Raw genomic sequence first — 22,260 nt, forward strand, 5'->3', positions numbered from 1 at the left:
GGGCCCTAGCCCGGACTGCGTCCCACGCGCTCAGGCTGCTCTTCTGCAGCGGGGTCCAGGGGGGCCTGGTAGGCCGGCGCTGGGCTGGGCCGAGGGCCCTCTCACTGGCAGCCTACACTTCGAAGGAACAACTGAGCCGGTTCAGAAACGAATCTAGGAAGAGTGAGCGACCTCAATCCCAGGCTAGAAGATGGGGGCTGGATCCCCCCGTGGGAGCGAACGGTCTCCACTGTCTTTCCTCAGCTCCGACCAGGGGTCCCGAGAAAGAGAACCGTGGAGGGAGGAGAGCCGGCAAACACCTGACCCCGCCGCCGGCTCCTCCTGGATCTCTCCCCTCGCCTTCCAGGAGGCTTAATGAATCACCAGGTTCCGTCCTACGGCTGTGGGGGGAGCATGGGTGCGCGGGGCGCCAGGAGGAGGGGGCTGTCCAGGGCGGCCTGCCTCACTCTCAATATTGCCTTTCTGAAGACTCGCAGGCTCAGGAAATGCAAGCATAGCCCGCGCGTGATCCGAGAGCGCCCACGGTCCGAGCGGACCCCTCCCCGCCCCACACCCCACGGCTCACACTGACACGCACACAAATGCGTGCAAACGCGCACGCACGGAGGCGCGCACCCCCGCACACCGAGCCAGCCCTGGGCTCCGCCAGGTGCCCCCACCCCGCGGCGCCCGCCCGCTAGCCCGCCAGCCCCCGGCGCACCCCTCGCCTCACCCTCTCCCGCCTGCGCGCACGCACGCGCACGCACGCAGTCCCCGTGCCCCCGCACCGGGCGGAGGCGCAGGCCGCGAGGGGCGGGGGGCGGTGGGAGGGGCGGGCCCGGGAGCCGCGAGCGGAGTCCCGGGTCCATCCCGCGCTCTGCTTCCGCGCGCCGCCTCCGCACGCGAAGGCTCCGGTCTGCCCCTTGGCTTCCGAACCCGAACAGTTGGCGCTGAAAACACTTTACTCCTCCTCCTCTTCCTCCTCCTCCCCCTCCCTCGAGACCCCCCCCCCCACATCCTCCCTGCACGCCACCTCCCGCCCCCCACAACAGGCCCGAAGAGTAACCCCCTAAAGGCAGCCAGAAGCGACTCCGAACTCTTCGGCGGGAGCAGGTTGGAGGCTGGGTTTCGGAGAGACTCTGGATTGGGGTCCGTCGCCAGCCCCTCCTCCTAGATCCGGCTTGATTTTAATATTTTAAAAGAGGATTTTTCTCATTACCTTTGAACACCCCTTTTAACAAAATTTCTGGAGGAGCTCGGTGAGGAAGATTGTGAGGGATCTTATTTTAGGGGGGAAAAAGCACCGAGGGGGCATATATTAATTTTTCTTGGGTTTTGGAATCGCCCTTTCGAGAGAGCGAGCGGTCGAGAGCGAGGAGGGAAGAGTGGAGAGGACCCGCGAGGCGCGCCAGCCCGAGCCACCTCCTTCCCGGCCGCCCCCTCCCCACTCCCCCCGACACACACTCGCTCGCTGGCTCGCCGGCGCGCGCACACCCCCCGCGCCGGACCCGCACCTCGGCGGGCGCCACACTCTCGGCAGCCCGAGCCGCGGCAGCCGCAGCGGGATGGAGGCAGCGCGCACCGAGCGCCCCGCAGGCTGGCCCGGGGCGCCTCTCGCCCGGACGGGGCTCCTGCTCCTGTCGACGTGGGTCCTCGCCGGCGCCGAGATCACTTGGGGCGCGACGGGCGGTCCCGGGCGCCCCGAGGCCCCTGCGTCGCGGCCGCCGGCACTGCTTCCTCTCTTCCCGCGGGCAGTGGCAAGCCAGTGGCCAGAGGAGCTGGCGACGGCGCGGAGAGGCGCCGCACTGGGGCGCCGGCCCGGCCCGGAGCCGCTGTCCCAGCCAGGCGGCGGCAGCGGCGGAAAGAAGCAGGGAGAAGGCGGGGGACCGTCGCCTGCAGGCGCGCGGTGGGGACAAGGCACCCCGGCTCTGGGCAAGCCTGCCGGCGCGAGGAGGAGTCGCCGGGCGCAGCCCCCCAGTACCCTGGAACGCGGGGACGCCCGGGCCTCTGCCTTGTCCGATGGTGCCAAAGGAAGCCGCCCTCCGGCCAAGGGTCTCCGGGAGGAGGTGAAGGCGCCGCGGGCCGGGGGGACGGCGGCCGAGGAGCTCCGGCTGCCCAGCACCTCGTTCGCGCTGACCGGGGACTCGGCCCACAATCAAGCCATGGTGCACTGGTCCGGACACAACAGCAGCGTGAGTACCCGCTGGACCGCTGTCTCCTGACAGCAGGGCAGAAGGGGGGGGGGGGGCGGGAACGAGGGACAGATAGTTGCTGGAGGGTCGAGGCAGAGGCGGGGGCGCCCTGGCTTGTAGAGAGAACAGGTTCATTCGGCTTCCCCCACGCCCCCAACAGGTTAGCGGAGTTTGTTGTAAGATGGTGTGTACGTTTGTTTGCTGGAGACCCTAGATTTGGGGCAGCCCGGAGGGAAGAGAGGGGGGAAAGAAGTGTCTTAAAGATGAGTAGGGGATGGATCTGTGGTCCCTTTCCCTGGTAAACGGCTTGGAGAGTCAGTTTTCCCGTCGGGCGCTTGAATTCGTGAGAACGCGGTCTGAATTGGCGAAGGACCCGCTGGGCAGACTGAAGGATTCCCGCAACTGCCGAGCCTCCCCCCCTCCAGTCACGCGAAAGGGAACCCGGGAGCTGGAGGCCACTCAGACTCCCAGACCCCTGCCGGTCTTGGGGCCGCTGCTCTCCGCTCCAGGCGCACTTTCTCCCAGCCCCGGCGAGGGGGCTGCGCCGAGTCCACCCAAGCCCCGGCCTTCACGTCACAGAGTCCCCCTCCAAAACCCAGGCAGCTGCCTGGAAAGCTATAGGAGAGGCAGTAAAAAAGTTTAAAGCGTGCAGTGAAATTCAACACCCTTTCCGCACCCCTCACCCTTACGAATGCACAGGCACACCTAAGTCTCTGAGCAAAACACTCGCCTCGGCTGCTGCGTCCCGCATCACAATCGGCCCCCGGAGTGGAGTTGGGACCCGGTGCTTTCAGTGCAACCTCTCCACCCCTTTCTCCCCGCTGCCAGGTTCCCCTGAGAGCAGCGGCACCGACAGGTGGCGCCCTTGAGTTTCCACTCCAGCGGCCCGGGCGCTGATGGCCCTGCGTTGGGCTTGGAGCTCGAGCGGCCCCGGGCAGCTGCTGCAGCCCACAGAGCGCGCTCGGAGGGGCTCCCGATCCCCGCCGCCCGCCCGGGCCCAGCGCCTTGCGGCCAAGCCAGGAAACGGAGGGGGACGAGCTCTCCGGTGGATGGGAGGCGGCTTCCCGCGATCTACCCCCCCCCCCCCTCCTGTCCACGGCCCCCACTTTCAGCCAGTTTGGGAAAAATCCTTTCCGCTTCTCTGGCTCTCCGGATAAAATCAGAACCCGGCGTTGGGCAGAGTCTGGAGGGTGATGAATGTCTGTATAGGCAGCTTTGGGGAACTCATTTGATGGGAAAGCTCCTCCCCTCCCCTTCATGCCTCTCTTTACGGCTGGCATTCAAGATTTCCTGGGAAATTTTCGTCTTATTTTAAAGGGGCTCTAGGGTGTCACAGGGGTGAGAAGGAACAGGAAGGCGGGGAGTCCGCAGAGTGCAGCATGTCCACGCTGCCCAAAACAGGTTTCCTGGTTCTCCATGACACGCGCAGCCCAGCCTGGGTACGGATGCTGAGTTGGAAGGATTTGCGCGGTCCGACTCCCCAGCGGCGTGGTGTCTGGCTTCATCTGCCTCCGGTGAAGACCCCAGTAGCTTCGGAGTGTGCAACTCTGGGCATAGGGGGTGGGCACAGCAGGCCTTGTCAGGGCTGGGTGATTGAAGACTTGGAAATCTCCAGAGGGAGAGGGGGAGAGGGGGAGAGAGAGGTAATTCTCTGACAGCAGGGAGTGTGACTCTCAACTTCATTTTAGTTTGATAATGAGGAAGTGTGTGTGTGTGTGTGTGTGTGTGTGTGTGTGTGTTCGTTCATGTTCACACTCAGTGAGGAGGATGAACAGGATGTGTGGAAGTAAATGTATCTCTGGGAGAAGGAGGAGGTGCTGTCCTCACATTATCTATGACTATATTACTGCCACATTTGGACGGTATAAATTCACAATGCCTAAAGCGTTTCTTATGTCTCTGCTTTTACTTGAAGGATCGTTTTTTTGTGTGTGTTGACTTGTCCCCTGAAGATGGAATTTGAGAGCGACCACTTTTTTGCAAATGGTAGTTACATCTGCCTGTCTTCAATGCTGTTGTGCAGCAGAGGAAGTGAGGGGGCAAGTCTAGCCTGTGCCCCCTGGGCAAATGGCTCATAGTTGAACCAGGGGCAGAAGCACCTGGGGAATGGACCAGTTGGCCTTGGAGCCCTTAGTGACAGCAATGAGATTCAGGCAGTCCACAAAGAGCCCATGGGATGCTTGTTGGTTGTGTTCTTGGCCAGTCTTAACTGTCGAAGAAAGGACGAGGCAACACACGTGGGTGCAGGGACCCCATCCCGTCCTTTCTTTCTAGTGGAGAGGGGGACTGCCTCTAGCTCCTGGGCTGGACCTGCCTCTTCTGACCATGCTGTGTAGGCAGTATTAGTGAGAAAGGCTTCACTGAGTATCAGATCTGTGCTGCTCTGAGGGAAGAGGGGAAGTATGTTAACATGGCCCTCTCTTTGAGAGACTCTAAGGAAACAACCCCTCTAAGAGAAACTGGGAAACTAGCTTCTGCAACATTACCAGGCTGGTTTCTTCAACTACCCCCCCCCCCCATTCCTGAAGGCAGTAAAAGAAGATGCTCTGCATAAAACCCAGGGTGAAGGATGAGTGGGATGATGGAAGTTTCTGGAAGCTTCCCTCATCATTGGTTTTAAAGTGGAGGTAGATATCCTGGCACCAGGCTCTTTTAATGTGAAAAGAGAGTTCCATCTTGCCTCTGATATCCGAAGTATTAAACACATCCTTTTCTGGGAAGACCAGCAGTTTAAGTGTGAATTGGGGTTTCTGCTCTCCTTGCAAGTGCCTTTGGTGGACCTCATTACTTGATATGAATTCCCTTTTGGGGAGGGTTTTCAGTCACCCCATGTAACTGAGATCAAACTCCAGTCTGACACTTGGCAGGATGTCAGGCAGGCATAACTGGACGTGCTCCACTCCATTTGTCCAGGTGTGCCCAGGGACTCGGGGGCAGAGGAGATCCCTGTCCAGGGCTTGGGTCATGTGTCCACTTTGGTTCAAGGACTGTGCTCAGTTGGCTTGGGGGACAAAGGAGGAAGTACCTAGCAGGCTTGAGCTAGAAGGTATCAAGAAGGGCTGGAGTCTGGGTCTCCCTCTGACCCTTACTACCCTGCCAGGTGTTCCTAGCGAGAGGTGAGTGGACTTGGACTTGGAGCCTCCACACTGGAGGGACACTTGCCACCCAATCTCCGGCAGTCTCCAACTGGATTCCTGGTGATTAATGGCTAAGAGAGTGTGTCACAAACACCCGGAGGGACAAACCCGGAGGAACAAACACCCCACAGCTTGCAGGGAAACAGAAAAACACATCATTCTGCCCTTCTCCTTCAAATGCAGGAAGGTGCCTCCTGCTTGCTCATTGGATTGGCAAAAGGCTCTGGAGACTGGAAGGTTGTAAAGGCGACAGTTCACTTCTCTGTGCCCCCTCCTCTTTGGAGTAACCCCGCATGGGGATCCCCCGTGCGTGTTGCCAAGGTGGGAACCTTGCATTCTCCCTTGGATGACCCCCATTCCTTTCCAGCAGCTCACTCGCAGCGGCAGCGACTTGCAGCCTGCTGCCCCTGCAGCGTGTCTGGTTGAAATGACTTGTCAGATAGTTTTCAGTTAATGTGCCCAACACTGTACATTGGTGCAGAAGCAGGGGTGTCGAGAAGCAGGGGATGCTGGTAACTCCAGGTGCCTCCAGATAACCCATCCCTGAGCCCGCGAGGAGGTGGAACACACAGATGTTTTCCAGGCGGGATTTCATACCTTTAACTAATTCAGCTGGACTGTGTTCTAAAATATTTACTCCTAATGTTCAAAATAGTGACAGCTTTGATCAGATTAATTGTATTTCACTCACTGGAGCAGCTAATTGTGGCTCTCAAACAGATTTTTCAAATAGCTTTTGGCTGGATTGTCTTGCCTTCATCGTCCCTGCTCACGAACCTTGTGTCACAATATCTTAATGCATTTTGCCTTCTCAGAGGCTTAATAAAGAAGCCTGCCACAGAAGCTGTTCCTCAGGGGGTTGCCAAAAAGAATCTGTTTGTAATTAATATTACAAGGGGAGCCTCTCCTTTGAGCTGGAGCTGGGAAGTGCTGTGGGACATCACAGCCCTAATTGCTCCTGGTCATTGTCCGCCTGGGGTTGGGGGCGGGGTGGAGAGAGGAGGGGGCTGGACACAGGCTGTTTGTCTCTATTTGTCTGCTCTGCGTTTCCTCTGATGGCTGGGTTACAGGGTGTGATTTGCTTCTCAGATCCTGCAGTGATTTCCAAGGTGAGTAGAATTTGCAAACTCCTTAATTGGGAGGCCTGATTTAATGATTGCAGAAATGCAGTGGTTGGAACTTGCTTTGTAGTTGGCAAAGAAGTGCTGGGAAGTGGCTTCTCCAATTGTGTTGGATTTAAGAGAAGCAGCCGTGGGGGTGGGGGTGGGGGGGTAGTGGAGGGTTGTAGCTCCAGTGGCAAGAAGGCTCAGGGCAGAAGGGAGAACTGCTTTTTCCTTGGCCTGCGTAAATCTATTATTGTCACTGGGGAATTTTGGAACTGGATGATATGTGGGCTCTGATTTATCCCATAAGGAGCAGAGGGGGTGCGACAACCCCATACAGGCTGAGATAGGAAGATACCTCTGAAGGCTGGGTTTATCCAAGGGTAGGTGCACCTGAGGCCTGCTGGCTTGACTCACCTGTTGATTTCCTGCTTTCTTTGGCCTCTTGGCAGGCTTGAGACACTTTTCTTATAGAGGGAGAATGTCGAAGGATGATTTTTCAGAGTTTGGGAGGAAAGCGATCTAATGAAGTTGGAGGCAGAGAAGAGAGAGTGTAGAGTCAGCGGGCCACCTTGGGTAAGTGGAATGGACACTGGGGGATGGATGGACGTTGGTAACCATCCTTACCCCCAGGTATGGGGAGTGACCGAGAGAAGGGTCTGGATGGTGCTCTGGTTTTGCTGGCAGTGAGTGGAGATGGGAGAGCTCCGTCTCACATGCAGGAGGGACTCAGCCGTGTTTGACCAAGTGGGTGAAGGGTGACAGTCTCAAGTCTTATTGAGCGGAAGCTATGAAGGAATTAGAAGTCCTTGTCCTTTGGGATATCAGTGATTTCTTTCCCAGGTTTTTCAAACTTGACAGCGATGGTAACCAGGGGTATTTCATCTAGTATGTCTACGTCTGGCTCAAATGCCTTCACCTGCTTGCATTCAGATCCAGAGCCCTTTAACCTGGCATTTGGGGCCCTTCACTGCGTATGTCCTGGCTCTACTTTTCCACTTCTCTGTTCCCTGATGGATTCCTTCACTCTAGCCAAGGGAGCCCCTTCATTGCCCCAAGCCCCTTCTCGACTCTGAGCCTTTGCTCTTGAGGTCTTCTCCACTTATGGTACCCTTCTTCCTCTGTTGAAATGCACCTGTTATTTACAGCTCTGCTCAAGATTCAAATCCTTGAAAGCATTGGTTTCCCTTTTTCCTAATTGTTTATAGAATGTCAAAGACTGCATCACACATTTGATCACGAGTTTAGTACTCATTTATTTTAATCTTGTATGGTTTTGTAAGTGTTTTCAAGGTAAGAGATGAAGGAGGAAATAATTACAACAGCACCTCCCCCACCCCTCAGCGTGAGTGTTGTTTTTCTTCTTGTGTTGTGTGGCATACAGTGCTTGTCACACAGCTCAGTACATACTTACTGAACTTACACCCAGAGCTGGAAGGCGCCTTAGCTGTGTGGGGAGGACGGGCTGACGCTCTTAATAGCACTGAGTTAATATAGCTGCTTTATCACTTCATATGTGACTTTTAACACCAGATTTGGAGGCATCTCTACCCCACTTAGTAAGAAGATGGAGATAGGAGCTAGGCAACAACCTGGCTTCTTCCTTTTGGACTTCAGAGATCAGGTGGACTCACAGAAGGTAGTCGACCGCTTGCTGTGTGTTTCCTGTGTGTGTGGCAGTGTTCTGGGCACCGTGGGATTGGTAAGGGTGAGATGGAGGGAGAGCCAAATAAGGATAAGACAGCATTTGCCTCAAGGTCCTTCCAACATGCTTTGGATATGAGACTGCTGTTCTGTAAAGTTAAATAACACATGACAGCAAGATAGAAGCCATGGGGATGATACGTGGTTAATCGTTAAGCAGTTGTTTCGGGCTGCGAGCTCAGGGGAGAGAGGGTCACTGTGAGAGATACTACAGCATTGAGACTCATAGGATGTCAAGGCAGGAAGGGCATGTGGCAACTGTTTTCATCGTATCGCTCAGCATAGAGATGAGGGATGTGAGGCTCAGACAGAAACGTGGCATCCTATGATCTGGACTCTCTCCTGTTCCTTTTCTCTGTGTAGCCGTCCCCTACTCATTCCCAGGTTTCTCCTTGGGTTTACAGACCATTTTGTGTCCAAGAGGATTATGCATTTTCACTCAGGGGAGGTAGGATGCTGCCCATTTTATAGGTAGGACAGACTGAGGCCTAGGATGAATATACACGAGGCTAACCAAAGAGGCTCCTCTGGTTCCTCCTCTGGTTCCCTGGCTGTGTTCTCTATCCACTCTGCCCACCCAGTGAGGTATCTGCAAACGATAAATACCAACCTTCTCAATGTTGGACAATCTGTGTCTTACTAACCGTTGTTAATGGGGGCCTCTTGTGAATCACCTCATTATTCGAGTTAGTGAATCAGGCCTGGTTGCATCACCAGGAACATTTTGCTCATTTATTTTGATCAGTGTAGTTTGGGTTTAATTATTTATGGAAATGCTTTTCTTTATAGTACGCTAATAAATGTGTTGTAGTAAATTTGGAAAAAGTAATGGAGTCTAAGAACTTCAGGATTGCACAGACAGCTTTCTGCTATTAACTCCTTGCTGGGGAGCGGAGGAAAGCATCCCTAGTGGGTTGAGATGAGAGGGCCCTGGGGCACAGTGGGGCCAGCCATACAGGACGGTTGGCCAGTAAAACTGCCCGCTGCTAAGTAGGGGCCTGTCACTTGGCCCACACCGGGACCTAGTTTAGGGGAAAAACTGGAAACAGAGCCATATAGGGAAATCAAGGATCCTGTTAGGGTGTGGATTGTGGGATTGTTTGGTCTGGGTGTGAATTCATGCTTGTGGAGTGTATCCATCCTGAACATAGTCTTCTTCAGAGATTATTGGGGCCAGCCGTATAGTAAATAGTTAGGAGCATGGGTTCTGGAACCGGGTGCCTGGCTTTAAATCGTGCCTGTGTCCTTAATAGCCTTGTGACCTTGGACAAGTTGTTATACTTTCTTCGCTATTTGTACATTTATTAGAAGAGAGTGGTAGAAATAGTACCGTTCACACTGGGCTGCCGTAAGGATTAATGAGATAACGTACGTGGCCAAGTGCTTAAAAGAAGTGCTGGACCTGTGGCAAGCCCTGCGGATACCTTAGTTGCTTTAGTTGTTATTTTTATATTGGAAAGGGCTTTCCCTTCGCTTTCAGATGGAAACATTGAAGCAGAGGAAGGACGTACTTGCTCCAAGTTTTCCAATGAGCCAGTGGCAAAAGCTTTGGCCAGAACCCTCAGGGAGATGCTCCTGTCAGGCACCTCCTATCCTCGGCCAGATGAGCCTTTGCGATATCTCTCTTCTGCGTTGTGCTGAGATAGTGAAAAAGACAGGAGGGAATGACTGGGGACCTTGAAATTCCTACTCAGAATTTGTAATAGAAGCGGTTGGAATCAGATAGTTAGAACCAGGTTAAAGATTACATTAATTAACAGCTTTTATGTGGGACATTTTTTGGGGGGGATTTCATTGAAGCCTTAAGGAAGGCATCCAGAAAGGTAGAGAATAGCTTCTCTTGGCTTGGGCACCCATAATTATGCTTCACAGCTAATCTCGGAAGACTTCTTGAAGGAAGGGAGTTAGTGGAATGTGTCATTCAGGGAAGTAGGAGAACAGTGGGCTGCTGGGGCTGGGCGGCAAGTGGAACCTGTAATGTAGTGCCGAAGACTTCTCTACATGGAAGCCATGGGATGGACATTGAGGTTCCAGCTGTGCTTCTCCTCTTGATCTCCCAGCTCTCTCTGCTTCGTGCCTAGTGTAAAATGGGAATATCCATGACTAGAACTATCTGCAGAATATCCGCAGCCTCTTTCCAAGAATTATCACCCTGGCCAAACCCACTATTAATTTTGTAGTGATTTATCCTCATTGAGATACAGGCTTGTATTCCCTTTTTGCTTGTACCCTCTGCACCAAGAGTGGAACCTGAGATCCCTACACAGACACTAGAGGGAGTGTTGCCCTGGGAAAGAAGTGAAAATAAATAGGATGAAATAATAAAAAAAAATGCTGCACAAGGAATCGTTCCAAAGGAGAGAAGAGGAGAAACAGCACCCTGCAGGTGAATTGTGTGTGGGGATGTTTGGTGACCCCTAGATGGATATTGATTGGCAGCAGGGCACTTCAGTCCTTGTGGGGGGGGGGGGGGCAGGGAGGTTGATCAGCCTCTTCCTGCAGAAAAAGGAAATGGGTGTTTTGTTCAAATACATTACATCCGTTCTGCAGTCCATTCAACCCATTAATGACCCAGCTAAGACTCTAGAAGTAAAAATCCGCAGGAAGTGATACTTAGGCTTGGTTGCCCTATCTCTTCTGCATTTTCTCCCTTTGTGTCCCTTCACTTCCTGTGCATGGTGCATGGTCAGTAGAAGCTTACTGAGTTGAATGTAATGAACACTTTCTTAAATACTTAGAACTGCCTGGGTAAAGAATGAGTGTCTTGGGGCTGAGGGAAGGCCTCTTCTTGCTGCCCCTGGGCCTAGGCTCACCCCTGAACATCCCTGTTCCCTCTCACTGGTGCTGAGATCCCACATGCCTGATTCAGGGCTTTCTAAGTCTTTTTGGCATCTATGGTGAGGTATGCAGTTTCTCTTCCAGATGGTTAGAGTCAGGTTAAAGATTATACTGCTGCATCAGAAATGAACTTTTTCTTCTTAAAATCTGTTCTCAGTGGGAGATGGGGAACAATTACTGAATTGAACATTTTTTTTCAGGGCTAGAAAAGTAGCTCAAGCTGCCATATCTGAATGTGATTACATGTAGTGGAGGAACTTGCTACAATAAGAGTTTCGAGACCATAAAACTGGAGATGCAGAGAAATTTGTTTTCCAGGGTGGTGGTAGGTAGAGGAAGCTATTTTTAGAGGCAAAAGAGTTGCTCATATCACTGTGCTGCTGTCAGTGTTACTCATACTTGAAAGTGAAGTTTTGACTGGAAGGTTTCTCAAAACTCTGAAATGTCTATTGGGTTATGAGAAGATGCCCAAGCAGCAGCGACTTTGAACGGACGTCTGAGCCTCAGTTTCACTGGCTGTAAAAGTGGGATAATAGTGAACCTACAGGTTGTTGGTAATCTTAGAGACGGCGTGGGTCTAAAGTACGCTATAGTATAAAGGGTCTAGCATTGAAGGCTATCATGTTGGTTAAGAATGTTCTTATTATTCGCCTAGGCAGGAAATGGGGTAGGTTGAGTATCTGTCCATTTAGGCAGATCTGTTGGTTCTCTGCCCATATCCCCTTGGCACTTGTTGTTTCTCTGCATGCTGGCCTGACTTAGTGTGTGAGTCTGGGCTCTCTAGAGAAAGAGAAACAATAGGATATATATCTCCGATATATATCCAGTATGTGTGTGTGCATACACACACCCCTCATTGTAAACCTCTTTGTGTGTATATAAGTAAATATATATACATACATACCTATATATATGTATAGGTATGTGTGTGTATGTGCATGTGAATGTACGTGCATGTATGTCTATATCTACGTATGTGTATGTATATGTACATATGTATGTGTGTCTATGTGTATATGTATGTGTATCTAAAGGAAGTTATTGTGAGGAATAGACAGACACTATGAATGGGGCTGAGAAGTCTTAAACCTGTAGTTGTGAAGCTGGAGACCCAGCTGTAGTTCCAGTCTGAGTCTGAGTCTGAGGGCAAGAGAAGACCAGTGTCCCAGCTTGAAGATAGTCAGGCAAAGAGAAAGAATTATTTCTCACTCAGCCTTTTTGTTCTAATCCGCCCTTCCTGGCTTGGATGAGGGCACTCACACTGGGAGGGCAATGTGCTTTACTCAGTCCACTGATTCAAATATTAATCTCATCCAGAAACATCCTCGCAGACATACACGGAGTAATGTTTGACCAAATATCTGGGTACCCTGTGGCCCAGTCAAATTGACACATAAAATTAACCATCACACCAAGCCAGGAATTTCCCTCCTACTCTTTTAAAAGCCTGTTCTGGGGCCTCCCATGGTCCATATTGGGTGTGGGGAGGGGGATGAAGTCACTGCCCCCACTTCTGAGAGGTCCTCCTTGGAGTTGGCACCTTCCAAAAGAAAGGATCCCACTCCAGGTTTATACTGAGTGGCAGGAACATGGTGCTGGGGTTTTGAGAAGGGGACACACACCTCCAAATTAGTGTTCACTGTCATTTCTCAAGGCTAAGCAGCCCCACCTCACTTAGGACCTGTGGTTGTTCTTCATAATAGATAAAACAGAGGCTCCCTAAAATTTTGACCTCTACCTGCTGGCAGATGATGTCCTACCTGGGAGTGGGTGCAATTCCTCTTTTTCTTAGACTTTGTCAGGATTTGGGCAGGGAGCAGTTAGCTTCCCATTAGTATCTTTCTTTCTAAGATCTCATCAGTGAGAAGCATCATAATAGGATGGGAAGAATATTGGCCTGGGAGCTGAGATCTGTGGAGTTGGGTTTCTGACTCACGTACAGTAACTGCTTTTAGCCGGCCACCATTCTTAGGTGTAAGGGGATGAAAACTCTTCAGTATATGTCTATGAATGAGAGTTGTTGTTGTTTTTTAATGAGTACATTAGTAAGGAGAGTGTCTAGGATGATGGTAAAAATACTGAAAAACGCTTCTTTCAAGCATGCATAAATTTGGTCTTCCCCAAGCAGAGGTGCATTCATTTGTTCATTCATTTTTTCATTCATTTCTTTGCTTAGTGTGATGCTCATTAAGTTATTGAATATTCTTGGATTCAATTTCTTTATCTATAGAATGGATGAGCTGCATAAATTGATACAGGCCTATCTCAGCATAAACTAGATGTGATACTAGGTCAGTCATTTCCTTATGTGTGAAATGGGGACAATCCCATTGCTCCCTTTATGTCACAGTTAAGTAAGGACATAACGCACCTGGAAGCATTTTAAAAAGAATGGTTCTCAAAGCAATGTGAACGGAGGCGGTGTGAACTCATGGTGTTAGTTTACCTTACCTCTCCTTTTATGCTTTAAGTGGCTGGAGGTCCTTCCACAATAGATTTGAGACCATGTCCAACAGCCGCCTTGTTTTGCCTTCGCCCAGCACAAACGAAACCCTTCCATTAGCACACATACCATGGTGTTAAAAACCTCATGCTTCTTATTCCAGGCACGATGTACAATTTATTTCAAGCCACATCTGATATAATAAAATTCTCAGATGGGAGTGTAATTTGGGAGTTTAAAAAAACATTTGTTCCAGGACTTGACCTGTATTGATTGCCTGGCCTCATTCTTTTCAGATAATATGAAGTATTTGGGGAGCATCTGCTATACTGCCTAGTGGTGCAGACTGGACACCCCCAAAGTGTATATAGTCTTGTGTGTGGGAAACACACATTAGGAAAATGTTAGGAACAGAGAACAACGGCAGGTGCTTAGGAAATACATTGGATGTAACCTAGAGCACAGCGAATGAAACTAATAAAATGTTCAGAATATTATGCTTGTTTTTATTATCTACAACAAAGTAGTATGGTTGACAATACTCATGACTAAATCTGTGTGACATGATAAGAAGTAAAGATTGGGTAGATTATTTTATGCTGTGACAGTTGCTCAGAATTCTGCCATAGTAGTTTGGGCTGTAACCTTCTTGTACTGCCCTTTTTTGTTTTTTTTTTTTTTCTTGAGTTTCTAATTGTTTTATCATCCTCACAGAGAGAAGAAACATCTGTTTCTTCACCATTGTGCCAAGATATTCCAGCTTCTTAACTGTATTATTGGATATTCTTATTTGTACTGATTTCTTTCTAGGTCTGTCTTCCTGTTCTTATCTTACTATTTCTAATTATTCTACTCCTGGGTTCGTACTTCTGGGTTTTTGGGGGGATGGGGAGTGGCTCCATTCCTCTTTTTTGGGATGATTTTCATTTTTCTGTGGTTTATCCTCCAGTTTTTTTTGTAGAGAGGGCATGAGAATGTCCTGGATTATTTCTGTGTCCTGACATAAGTATTGATATATTGCTTTTAATTCTCAAGAAATCCTGGCTTGGATGATAAATTATATGGTCTAAAATTATGATAAATTTATGTCTAAAATTTATTTGCCTTTCTCATTTGCTTGTGGTTCATCTGGACATGGAAGTCTAGGGTCAAAAAAATTTCCCTTGGGTCATGAAGTACTTAGTGTACTTGCTTGATTTGCATCTTTGCTATTTGGGGATTCTATGTATCCCTCTCCTACTCAGGACTAATGAGAGTAAGGGAAGGAGGTGTCTAGCATGGGCCACCTTGGCTTTGCTCAGGTCACTGATGCGCAACCCTTTAAGGAGACCTGATGCGTTACAACCAGATTTATACAAAATCAGCAGCATGGTGTGAGGGATTAAACTTTACAGAGCAGTTTGCCATAGATGCTTATTATCTGAATACTTTTAATATAAAACTCAGCCAAAAAAAGAGTAGTTTTAGCTATTTGTCATTTTAAATTTTTTTTTTTTTTTCTCAACGTTTTTTATTTATTTTTGGGACAGAGAGAGACAGAGCATGAACGGGGGAGGGGCAGAGAGAGAGGGAGACACAGAATCGGAAACAGGCTCCAGGCTCCGAGCCATCAGCCCAGAGCCTGATGCGGGGCTCGAACTCACGGACCGCGAGATCGTGACCTGGCTGAAGTCGGACGCTTAACCGACTGCGCCACCCAGGCGCCCCTGTCATTTTAAAAAATGTAAGATAGCTTTTGAAAACGTCATCAATATTCAACAAATATTTTTGGAGCACCTGCTAGATGCCAGGCCCTGCTGGGCTCTGAGTATATAATGGTGATCAGTGCTCTGAAAGAGAGGTTCATGACATTATCAAAGATTACACTAGGCACATTTAACTTGGAGAGGGCAGAGAGGCAGAAGCAGATGAGCTGAGATCTCAAATATGCACAGGGTTAATTAGGTGAAGAGGAGAGGGCAGAGTGTTCTGGGCACATAGCTTCTGAGACATGAGGGAAGAAAGTATCTGAAAGGGACAGAGAGAAGGACAGAGAGAAGAGGGTTTGTGGGCTGGAGGCTGGCAAGAGATAAAGCTGGACAGGCAGGGATGGGTAGGGCCTTATGGATCCAGGGGGAGGAGTTTATTCTCCATCTTAAGAGCAAAGGGGTAAGCCATTGGGAGGGTTTAAAGTAGGAGAGTCATTTAATTAAATGTGCATTAAACAAAACCACTCTGATCACCCTATGAGTTAGATGGCGGAGAGGAGACCAGACTGTCGCTGTAGCTAGAGAGAGTGATGGCTTGGGTGGTGGCAGTGGAGGTGGGTGAGGAGAAGCCAGCTGAAGAAGTACTTAGCAGGTGTAGTTGATTGTATTGTTGGTTTCTCTATATAATTCCTCGCGCCTCTCTATAACCCCTTTTGTACTGGGCCCTGGTAGTACCCTTTCTCTGGAGGTGGGGCATTTCTTCTCCACCTCCTAACTTTGGGTTTGGCCTTGTGATGCACTTTGGTCAATAGAAGAAGTGCCAGTTCTAAGCTTAATTAGCAAGAGGCATCAGGTATCCACCTGCTTTCTTGTGCCTCTGCATGAGGAAACATGCCCAGGCCAACTTGCTGGTCCTGGGAGAGAGGACAAGTCATGTGCAGCCAAGCCTAGCCTACACCAGCCTGGCCCAGCCAAGAGCAGCCCTGCCCAGCTGAGCGCAGTTGAGTCAGCCAACCTCCAGCTGCCCTATATATTTATGAGCATAAATGATTCTTGTGAGAGTAAGTGGTTGAGATTTGAGTGGTTTGTTCCCCAGCATTTTTGCAGCAGAAGTTAACTGATACAGCAGGTAAAGTCAACAGAACTTGATAGATTGGGTGTAACAAATTTGTGGGAACATAACTAGAGTATAAAGGGAGGCTCACCTCCTTTTAGGTCATTAGCCTCATACATGCTCAGGGCTATACTTAGGTGTCTCTGTGGTGGTTTCCTGTCCCTCACCTCTCTTTGTAATTCATGGCTTTTCCCGGAACCCAGTGAGGTAGGTCAGAATTCATGGTCCAAAAGAATTAATCTTCCCCCTTTTTTTCCTTCTCACTCTTTCCAGCAGCCTGCTCAGATTGCAGCAGAGTGTTGGGGCCGAGCAGTTCTCAGGTCCCTCAGTGGGGGAGGGGGGGCCTTCAAGCCCTAACACTCAGTGCATTCTTGTTAGTTGAAGTCCGTTTCTGCTCTAGCTGTGAAGATGGGATTTCACTGCAAGTGGGGAGACATGCGGGGCCAGGGATTTTTCTGGTCTTGACTGATTATTTAAAATATATTAGTTCTGATAAAATATTTAGCTTTTAAACAACAAATTTAATATAGGGAATTGTGTTTTATTTACTAATTGCAGTTGGAGGGAGATTGGTAGGAGTTGCGCTGAAGTGCACTGTTGTGATTTTGCAAAGTATAGTAATTACTGTAATATTTTGTTGAATTATTAATATCTACTATGCCTGCAGGAACATAAGCTTTTGCAGTCAAATTCATTTCAAGATTGCCTTTTGCCCCTTTGGTTCTGTTTTGTGTTTTCTTCTCTTTCGTGTGCACTTATGAATTTTTTAAGAAATGGAGTTGGAAGGGCAGGGTTGATTATATGGTGTGAAACACCATTGTCACACCCTGTAACTGAACATAGGTGGGCAGGAGAGAAAACCTGTGGTTCCTTGATTGTCTCTTGTCTCAGCCAAGAGACTGTTGCGGTACCAGACTGAGGGATGCTGAAAAGGGGCGTGTTTGGGAAGAAAGGACTCATCAGTGTGCCTCTTCAGGAGCTGCGATGAGGACAGAAAATGGTGGGGAGGCCATGTGTGTGCACGTCTCCGAGCACACAGCACTGATCTTCCCAGTAGGTGGAGTTGGCAGGTATTTGGGTGTATGTGTTGAAATGACACTAGCGTCCCTTAGTAATTGTTCTTGGCAACCATTGCTTAGTGTCTGTTGTGTCCTCAGATAAGATCATTGTGGATGATGATGGTAATGATGATGATGCTGACAGCTTAGGTGTGTGGATGGGCTCATGCTGTGGTAGGACTCCAGATCCATGCACAAAGCACATGTAGGAGTATCCTTTTGGTTATGATTAAATGGACATTGGAAGACCAGCCTTCATACCACCATCTACCAGCTTTATGAAATGGCCCAAGTCAGTCCATAACTGAGACTCAAGTTTCCTTATCTGTTTCATGGTTGCAGGAATCAGAATGCAATCATATATTTGAAAGGGTGTTAGAAACTATACATTTCTAAACATATTTAGGGGAATGCCTTTGCTATTAAATCATAGGCGAAGTCGCTTGTACTCGTGGTGTGATTTTTTTGAGGGGAAGCAGGAAGTATTCTCTGCCAGATTTTTGTTTTTACTTTTGCTAGAAACTTCACAATTCAAGAGTTATCCCTTTGGGTTAAACATTATCCTCTCCAAGATCCTCTTAAAGTATCAATAATGGAGAGACGGTATTTGGAGCTGGAAAGAACAAATAATGATCTAACCAGGTCCTTTTTCAGATGTGGAAAGTGTGGCCAGGTGAGGCTGTGGCATGATCAAATTCACCAAGATGGCGGCAGCACCCACACCAGTGTCCATGTCCCTGACTCCTAGTCCAGTGCTCTTCCTGCAACACCCTGAGGCTCCTCCGTTTCCATTAGGTTCTCAATAGAGTCTAAGGCTTTCTCTCCCAGAAGGGAGCCTTGGGCAGAATGAATACATTCGGTGACTTTGGGGAGACATAGGGCAGGGGATGTTCTGGGCGGCATAGTTGTGCTTGGGTCAGTCAGGTGGACCTCACTCCTCCTCTGACTGGCTCTGTCACGTTGGGCGGGTTACTTTTCTGAAACCCAGCTCTCTCCTTTATAAACTGGGATTATAATCCCTATTTTACACGGCTGTTATGAGGATTTAGTGAACTTGAAAGGCTTGGCAAGGTTCCTACCCTGCCGGTGAAGGGTACTGGAAAGTGACTTGTAGATGGTAAGCAGTTGTGAAGACAAGCATGGTTTGTTTATCTCATAGTAGGTCTCCTCCTGAGACCCATTTTTCCTACTCTGAGAGTGTGTGTGAAGGGCAGACAGAAGGAAGTTGCACCGTCCAACACCACCATTTCCCTTCTCCGGGGTGGGGGAGGAGGGGCCCGTAAGGTGTCCAGGGGAGGAAAGCCCTGCAACGTCCAGAGGGATGAGCCAAGACTTACCAATGGCCCTCCCTTTCTCTTTAATCTCAGACAGCACAGATCCAGCCCCTATTTAAATGTCCCCTCAAAAGGGTGTGGATGACAAGAGGTGAGAATGAGCGTCTTTGAAGAACAGCAGGTGACTCTGAAGAGGCTGCAAAAGTGCTTGCATACCCATACTGCTCAGTTCTGTGTTCTTATGGGGCTCCTGTTCTGGGTTTAAGTTACCAGTGTGGTTTCCGGGAAACGAGCTTCAGGGGTGTGTGTGTGTGTGTGTGTGTGTGTGTGTGTGTGTGTGTGTGTGTGTGTGTGTGTGTGTTTAACTGAGAGTTTATATTGCTTTTAACAGGTCCACCCTGAATCCCTTGTGAACTGGGTGGGACCCACTGCTTCTTGTGAATTTCAGGCAAATAAGGCAGGGCTTTAGCAATTGGCGAGAGGATGAAATTTTCTGAGACAGAAGGACACCTGAAACACCCCAGAGCCTGTGTCAACTCTCAGGCCTGGGGGCTGGGCTAGTGTTTGCCTCAAAGTGAAGTAAAGAAAAGAAAGGGACCAGGGAAGTGTGTTCAGTTCCCCTTTCTGGTTCTTTGCCTCCTCTTTGCCCAGCACCCTCCACTGTCTTCCTTCTCCCCGCCCTGGGAAAATGTTCTAACATCAGTCCTGTAGTGCTTCAGTTCCCTTTCCTGAGGCCTTTGCATTTTATTGCCTCTGCCCCCCCCCCCCACCCCTCCAGCTTTACTGAGGTATAATTGAAGAATACAAATTGCATATATTTAATGTGTTCAATGTGATGTTTTGACATGTATACATTGTGGAATGATTACCACAATCAAGCCAGCATATCACCTCATAGAGTTACCATATTTTTTTCTTTCTTTTTCTTTTTTTGGTGGAGAGAACATTTAAGATCTATTCTCTTAGCAGATTTCGAGTATGTAATATAGTATCATTAACTATAGTCACATTGATGGGCATTAGATATCCAGACCTTATTCATCCTGCATAATTGAAACTTTGCACTCTTTGACCAACCTCTCCCCTTTCTCCTACCTCCTAGCCCCTGACAACCTTCCTACTCTCGCCTTGTATGAATTTGACTTTTTGAAATTCTGCACGTGAGATCGTGCCACATTTGTCTTTCCGCCCCCGCCTTACTTTCCTTAGCATCGTGTCCTCCAGGTTCATCCACATCATCACAAATGACAGGATTTCCTTCCTTTTTAAGGCTGGACAGTATTTCATTGTGGGTATATATATACTACGTTTCCTTTATCCATTCGTCCTTTGATGGACACTTAGGTTGATGAAATATCATGTTGTGGATAATGCTGCAAAGAACATAGGAGTGCAGATATCTCTTTGAGGTCCTGATTTCATTTCCGTGGTACACCCAGAAGGCATTTTAGGGGTAGGGACTCCGGAAATCTTAGCCAGTCCCATTTGTATAACTTGTCCACCTTCAGGGCTGGCAGCAGGAAGAGGGCGGCAGCAGGAGGAGGGTACCCTCTAGCCAGAGATGCTTGTTTCCTTTCTGACCCCTCCTTAAGCCTCAGAACACCACTGGGACGTGAGAGTGAGGGCCGTGACCAAAGGCTGGCTTCTATGTCTCTGGTGGCCATGCTTCTAATACTGGGTTTTCTTCGGTTAAGGAGGCAGGGAATTGGGGAGAGCTCTACTGTCTCCCCTGTCCCTCCCTTAAATCTTATGTATTGATTTAAAAATATATATATAACATAGTGGGGGGTGGGGCGCCTGGGTGGCTCAGTCAGGTGAGTGTCTGATTCCTGATTTTGGCTCGGGTCATGATCCCAGGGTCATGGGATTGAGCCACAGTTCAGGTTTCTCCCTGAGTGTGGAGCCTGCTTAGGATTCTCTCTTTCTCCCCCTCTGCTGCTTTCCCTGCTTGCATGCTCTCTTTCTCTAAAATACACACACACACACACACACACACACACACACACACACACACGTATGTATGTATGTATGTGTGTGTGTATATAACACATAACATTTGCCATTTGACCCACTTTGAAGTGGCATTGATTACACTCACATTGCTGAGAACCGTCACCACTGTCCCTCTCCTGAGCTTTCTCACTGCCCAAACAGAAACTCTGTTTATGCATCAGTGACTTCCCATTGCTCTCAATTCTCTTTGTCAGCCTCTGAGCAGGTAAGAGGGCTTCCAGTTTGTTCCTCGATCCTGCCTTCTCCTGCCCCATCCCTAACCTCTCCCCCTCTTCTCCTTTCCTCCACCACAGGGGCTGTGGTGTTGGGGGTGAGGAGAAGGCTTATCATATTCAGAGCTGAGAAATGGGCTGCATTTCAACCCCCCCTTCACATTCCATGTTCTTCATTTATGAAAATAATCACGCTTCTTGCACCCAGAGATCTGTGCCTTCTTCCACCCTCAACTTGTTCTCTTGGCATGGGGGCCGTAGGCCAGATCACTGACAGGCTGGCCGGGTATGTCCAGTGCAGTCTTGTACTTGGGACTTTGTCTCTGTTAAGCCTTTTTTTTTAATGGGAGACTTGTTTCTATGCAGCTGAGATAGGAAACAAACATACTCCATAGTTGAGTGGTTATCGCCTATATTCATTATTATCTTTGTCATTATACGTGGTGAATGATGATGAGCTATGCATTGTGGTGTGGGCACTTTTATGTGTTTACAAATAATATACATCATCCTGCAGTAGTTCAGAACATATTGTGAGCAACTTCCAAACTGTGCTTCAGTGCTGTGGCATATGCTGAGTAAAGAGCAATTCAGATTTGATCTGGTCTTTTGGGAACTTGAAATCTAAGATAAGTACATGTAAATAGAGAGAGATGGAAATGTTAAACCAACATTGGCACCCAAAATGAAGCCTTTGGGAGAGGCGATCTAATTCATCGAGGGTCTACTGTATGTCAGGAGGGGGTGTTAGGTGTGTTGTACCTGCCGTCTCATTTCCCTCTGCCAATAAGCTACAAGTTGGGGCTTACAGGTGAGGAAACCATGATGAAGAGAGGTTGCATAGATTGCCAGGGTCACATGGCTAATAAGCTACAGAGTAGGTAATGAACTAGAACAACATGCCCTTTGGAAATGTCAGGTTGCTGAGTCTGCTATATTCATGACCTAGAAAATCATGAGGTTGTAGAGTTTGGGTGTGGGGATGGGCTGAGAGAACCAGAGCGAATGGCTGGGTAGAGGTGAGGAGATAGGCTTTTATTTCATTCTAGAATGATGCAATTTTGTAAAAACCATGGACAGCATTTAGTGTATTCTCCCTGTGTGCCAGGGGCTGACCTGTTATCTCTGCATCCAGCATCTCATTTAATCCTAACCTTTCTGAAGTATCTGCTATTAAGAGCCTCATTGTAAGGATGAGGAAACAAAGGCACTGAGGTGTTGCATTCCTGGCTCAGGTCACACAGCAGCGGCTGACTGACAGAGCCACAACTCCCATGTGGGCTGGGCTGACTTGAGAGCTCCTTACAGGCAGGGCCAGAGAGCCTCTCTTCAATCTGCTTCCCCACCTGCTCCCAGCAAGGAGGGTGAGGCCCCAGGATTGTGAGGTTCACCTCCTGATCCCACCAGGGCTGAGATGGATTTCCAACCCCTGGACCTTTCCCCAGTGAGACCATCCTGTTCTCTAGAAGCCCTCACTGAGCATTTGTTCTGAAGTTCTGGTGTTT

General features: G+C 49.2%; 1 protein-coding gene across 3 annotated transcripts in view; it reads left to right on the forward strand.

The window, feature by feature from the left end:
- The first annotated feature begins 817 nt into the window (after positions 1–817).
- Positions 818–22,260, forward strand: part of SORCS3 (sortilin related VPS10 domain containing receptor 3) — a 596,149-nt gene continuing 574,706 nt past the window's right edge. For 2 of the 3 annotated variants that reach the window (XM_058697711.1, XM_058697712.1), the window contains exon 1: positions 818–2,171. In XM_058697711.1, the coding sequence (XP_058553694.1) occupies positions 1,545–2,171 (627 nt within the window). In that variant the 5' untranslated portion in view covers positions 818–1,544. The remainder of the gene's footprint in view (positions 2,172–22,260) is intronic. The other variant, XM_058697710.1, reaches the window with a different exon arrangement.

This window comes from Neofelis nebulosa, chromosome 13, assembly GCF_028018385.1.
Source record: "Neofelis nebulosa isolate mNeoNeb1 chromosome 13, mNeoNeb1.pri, whole genome shotgun sequence".
Classification (NCBI taxonomy): Eukaryota; Metazoa; Chordata; class Mammalia; order Carnivora; family Felidae; genus Neofelis; species Neofelis nebulosa.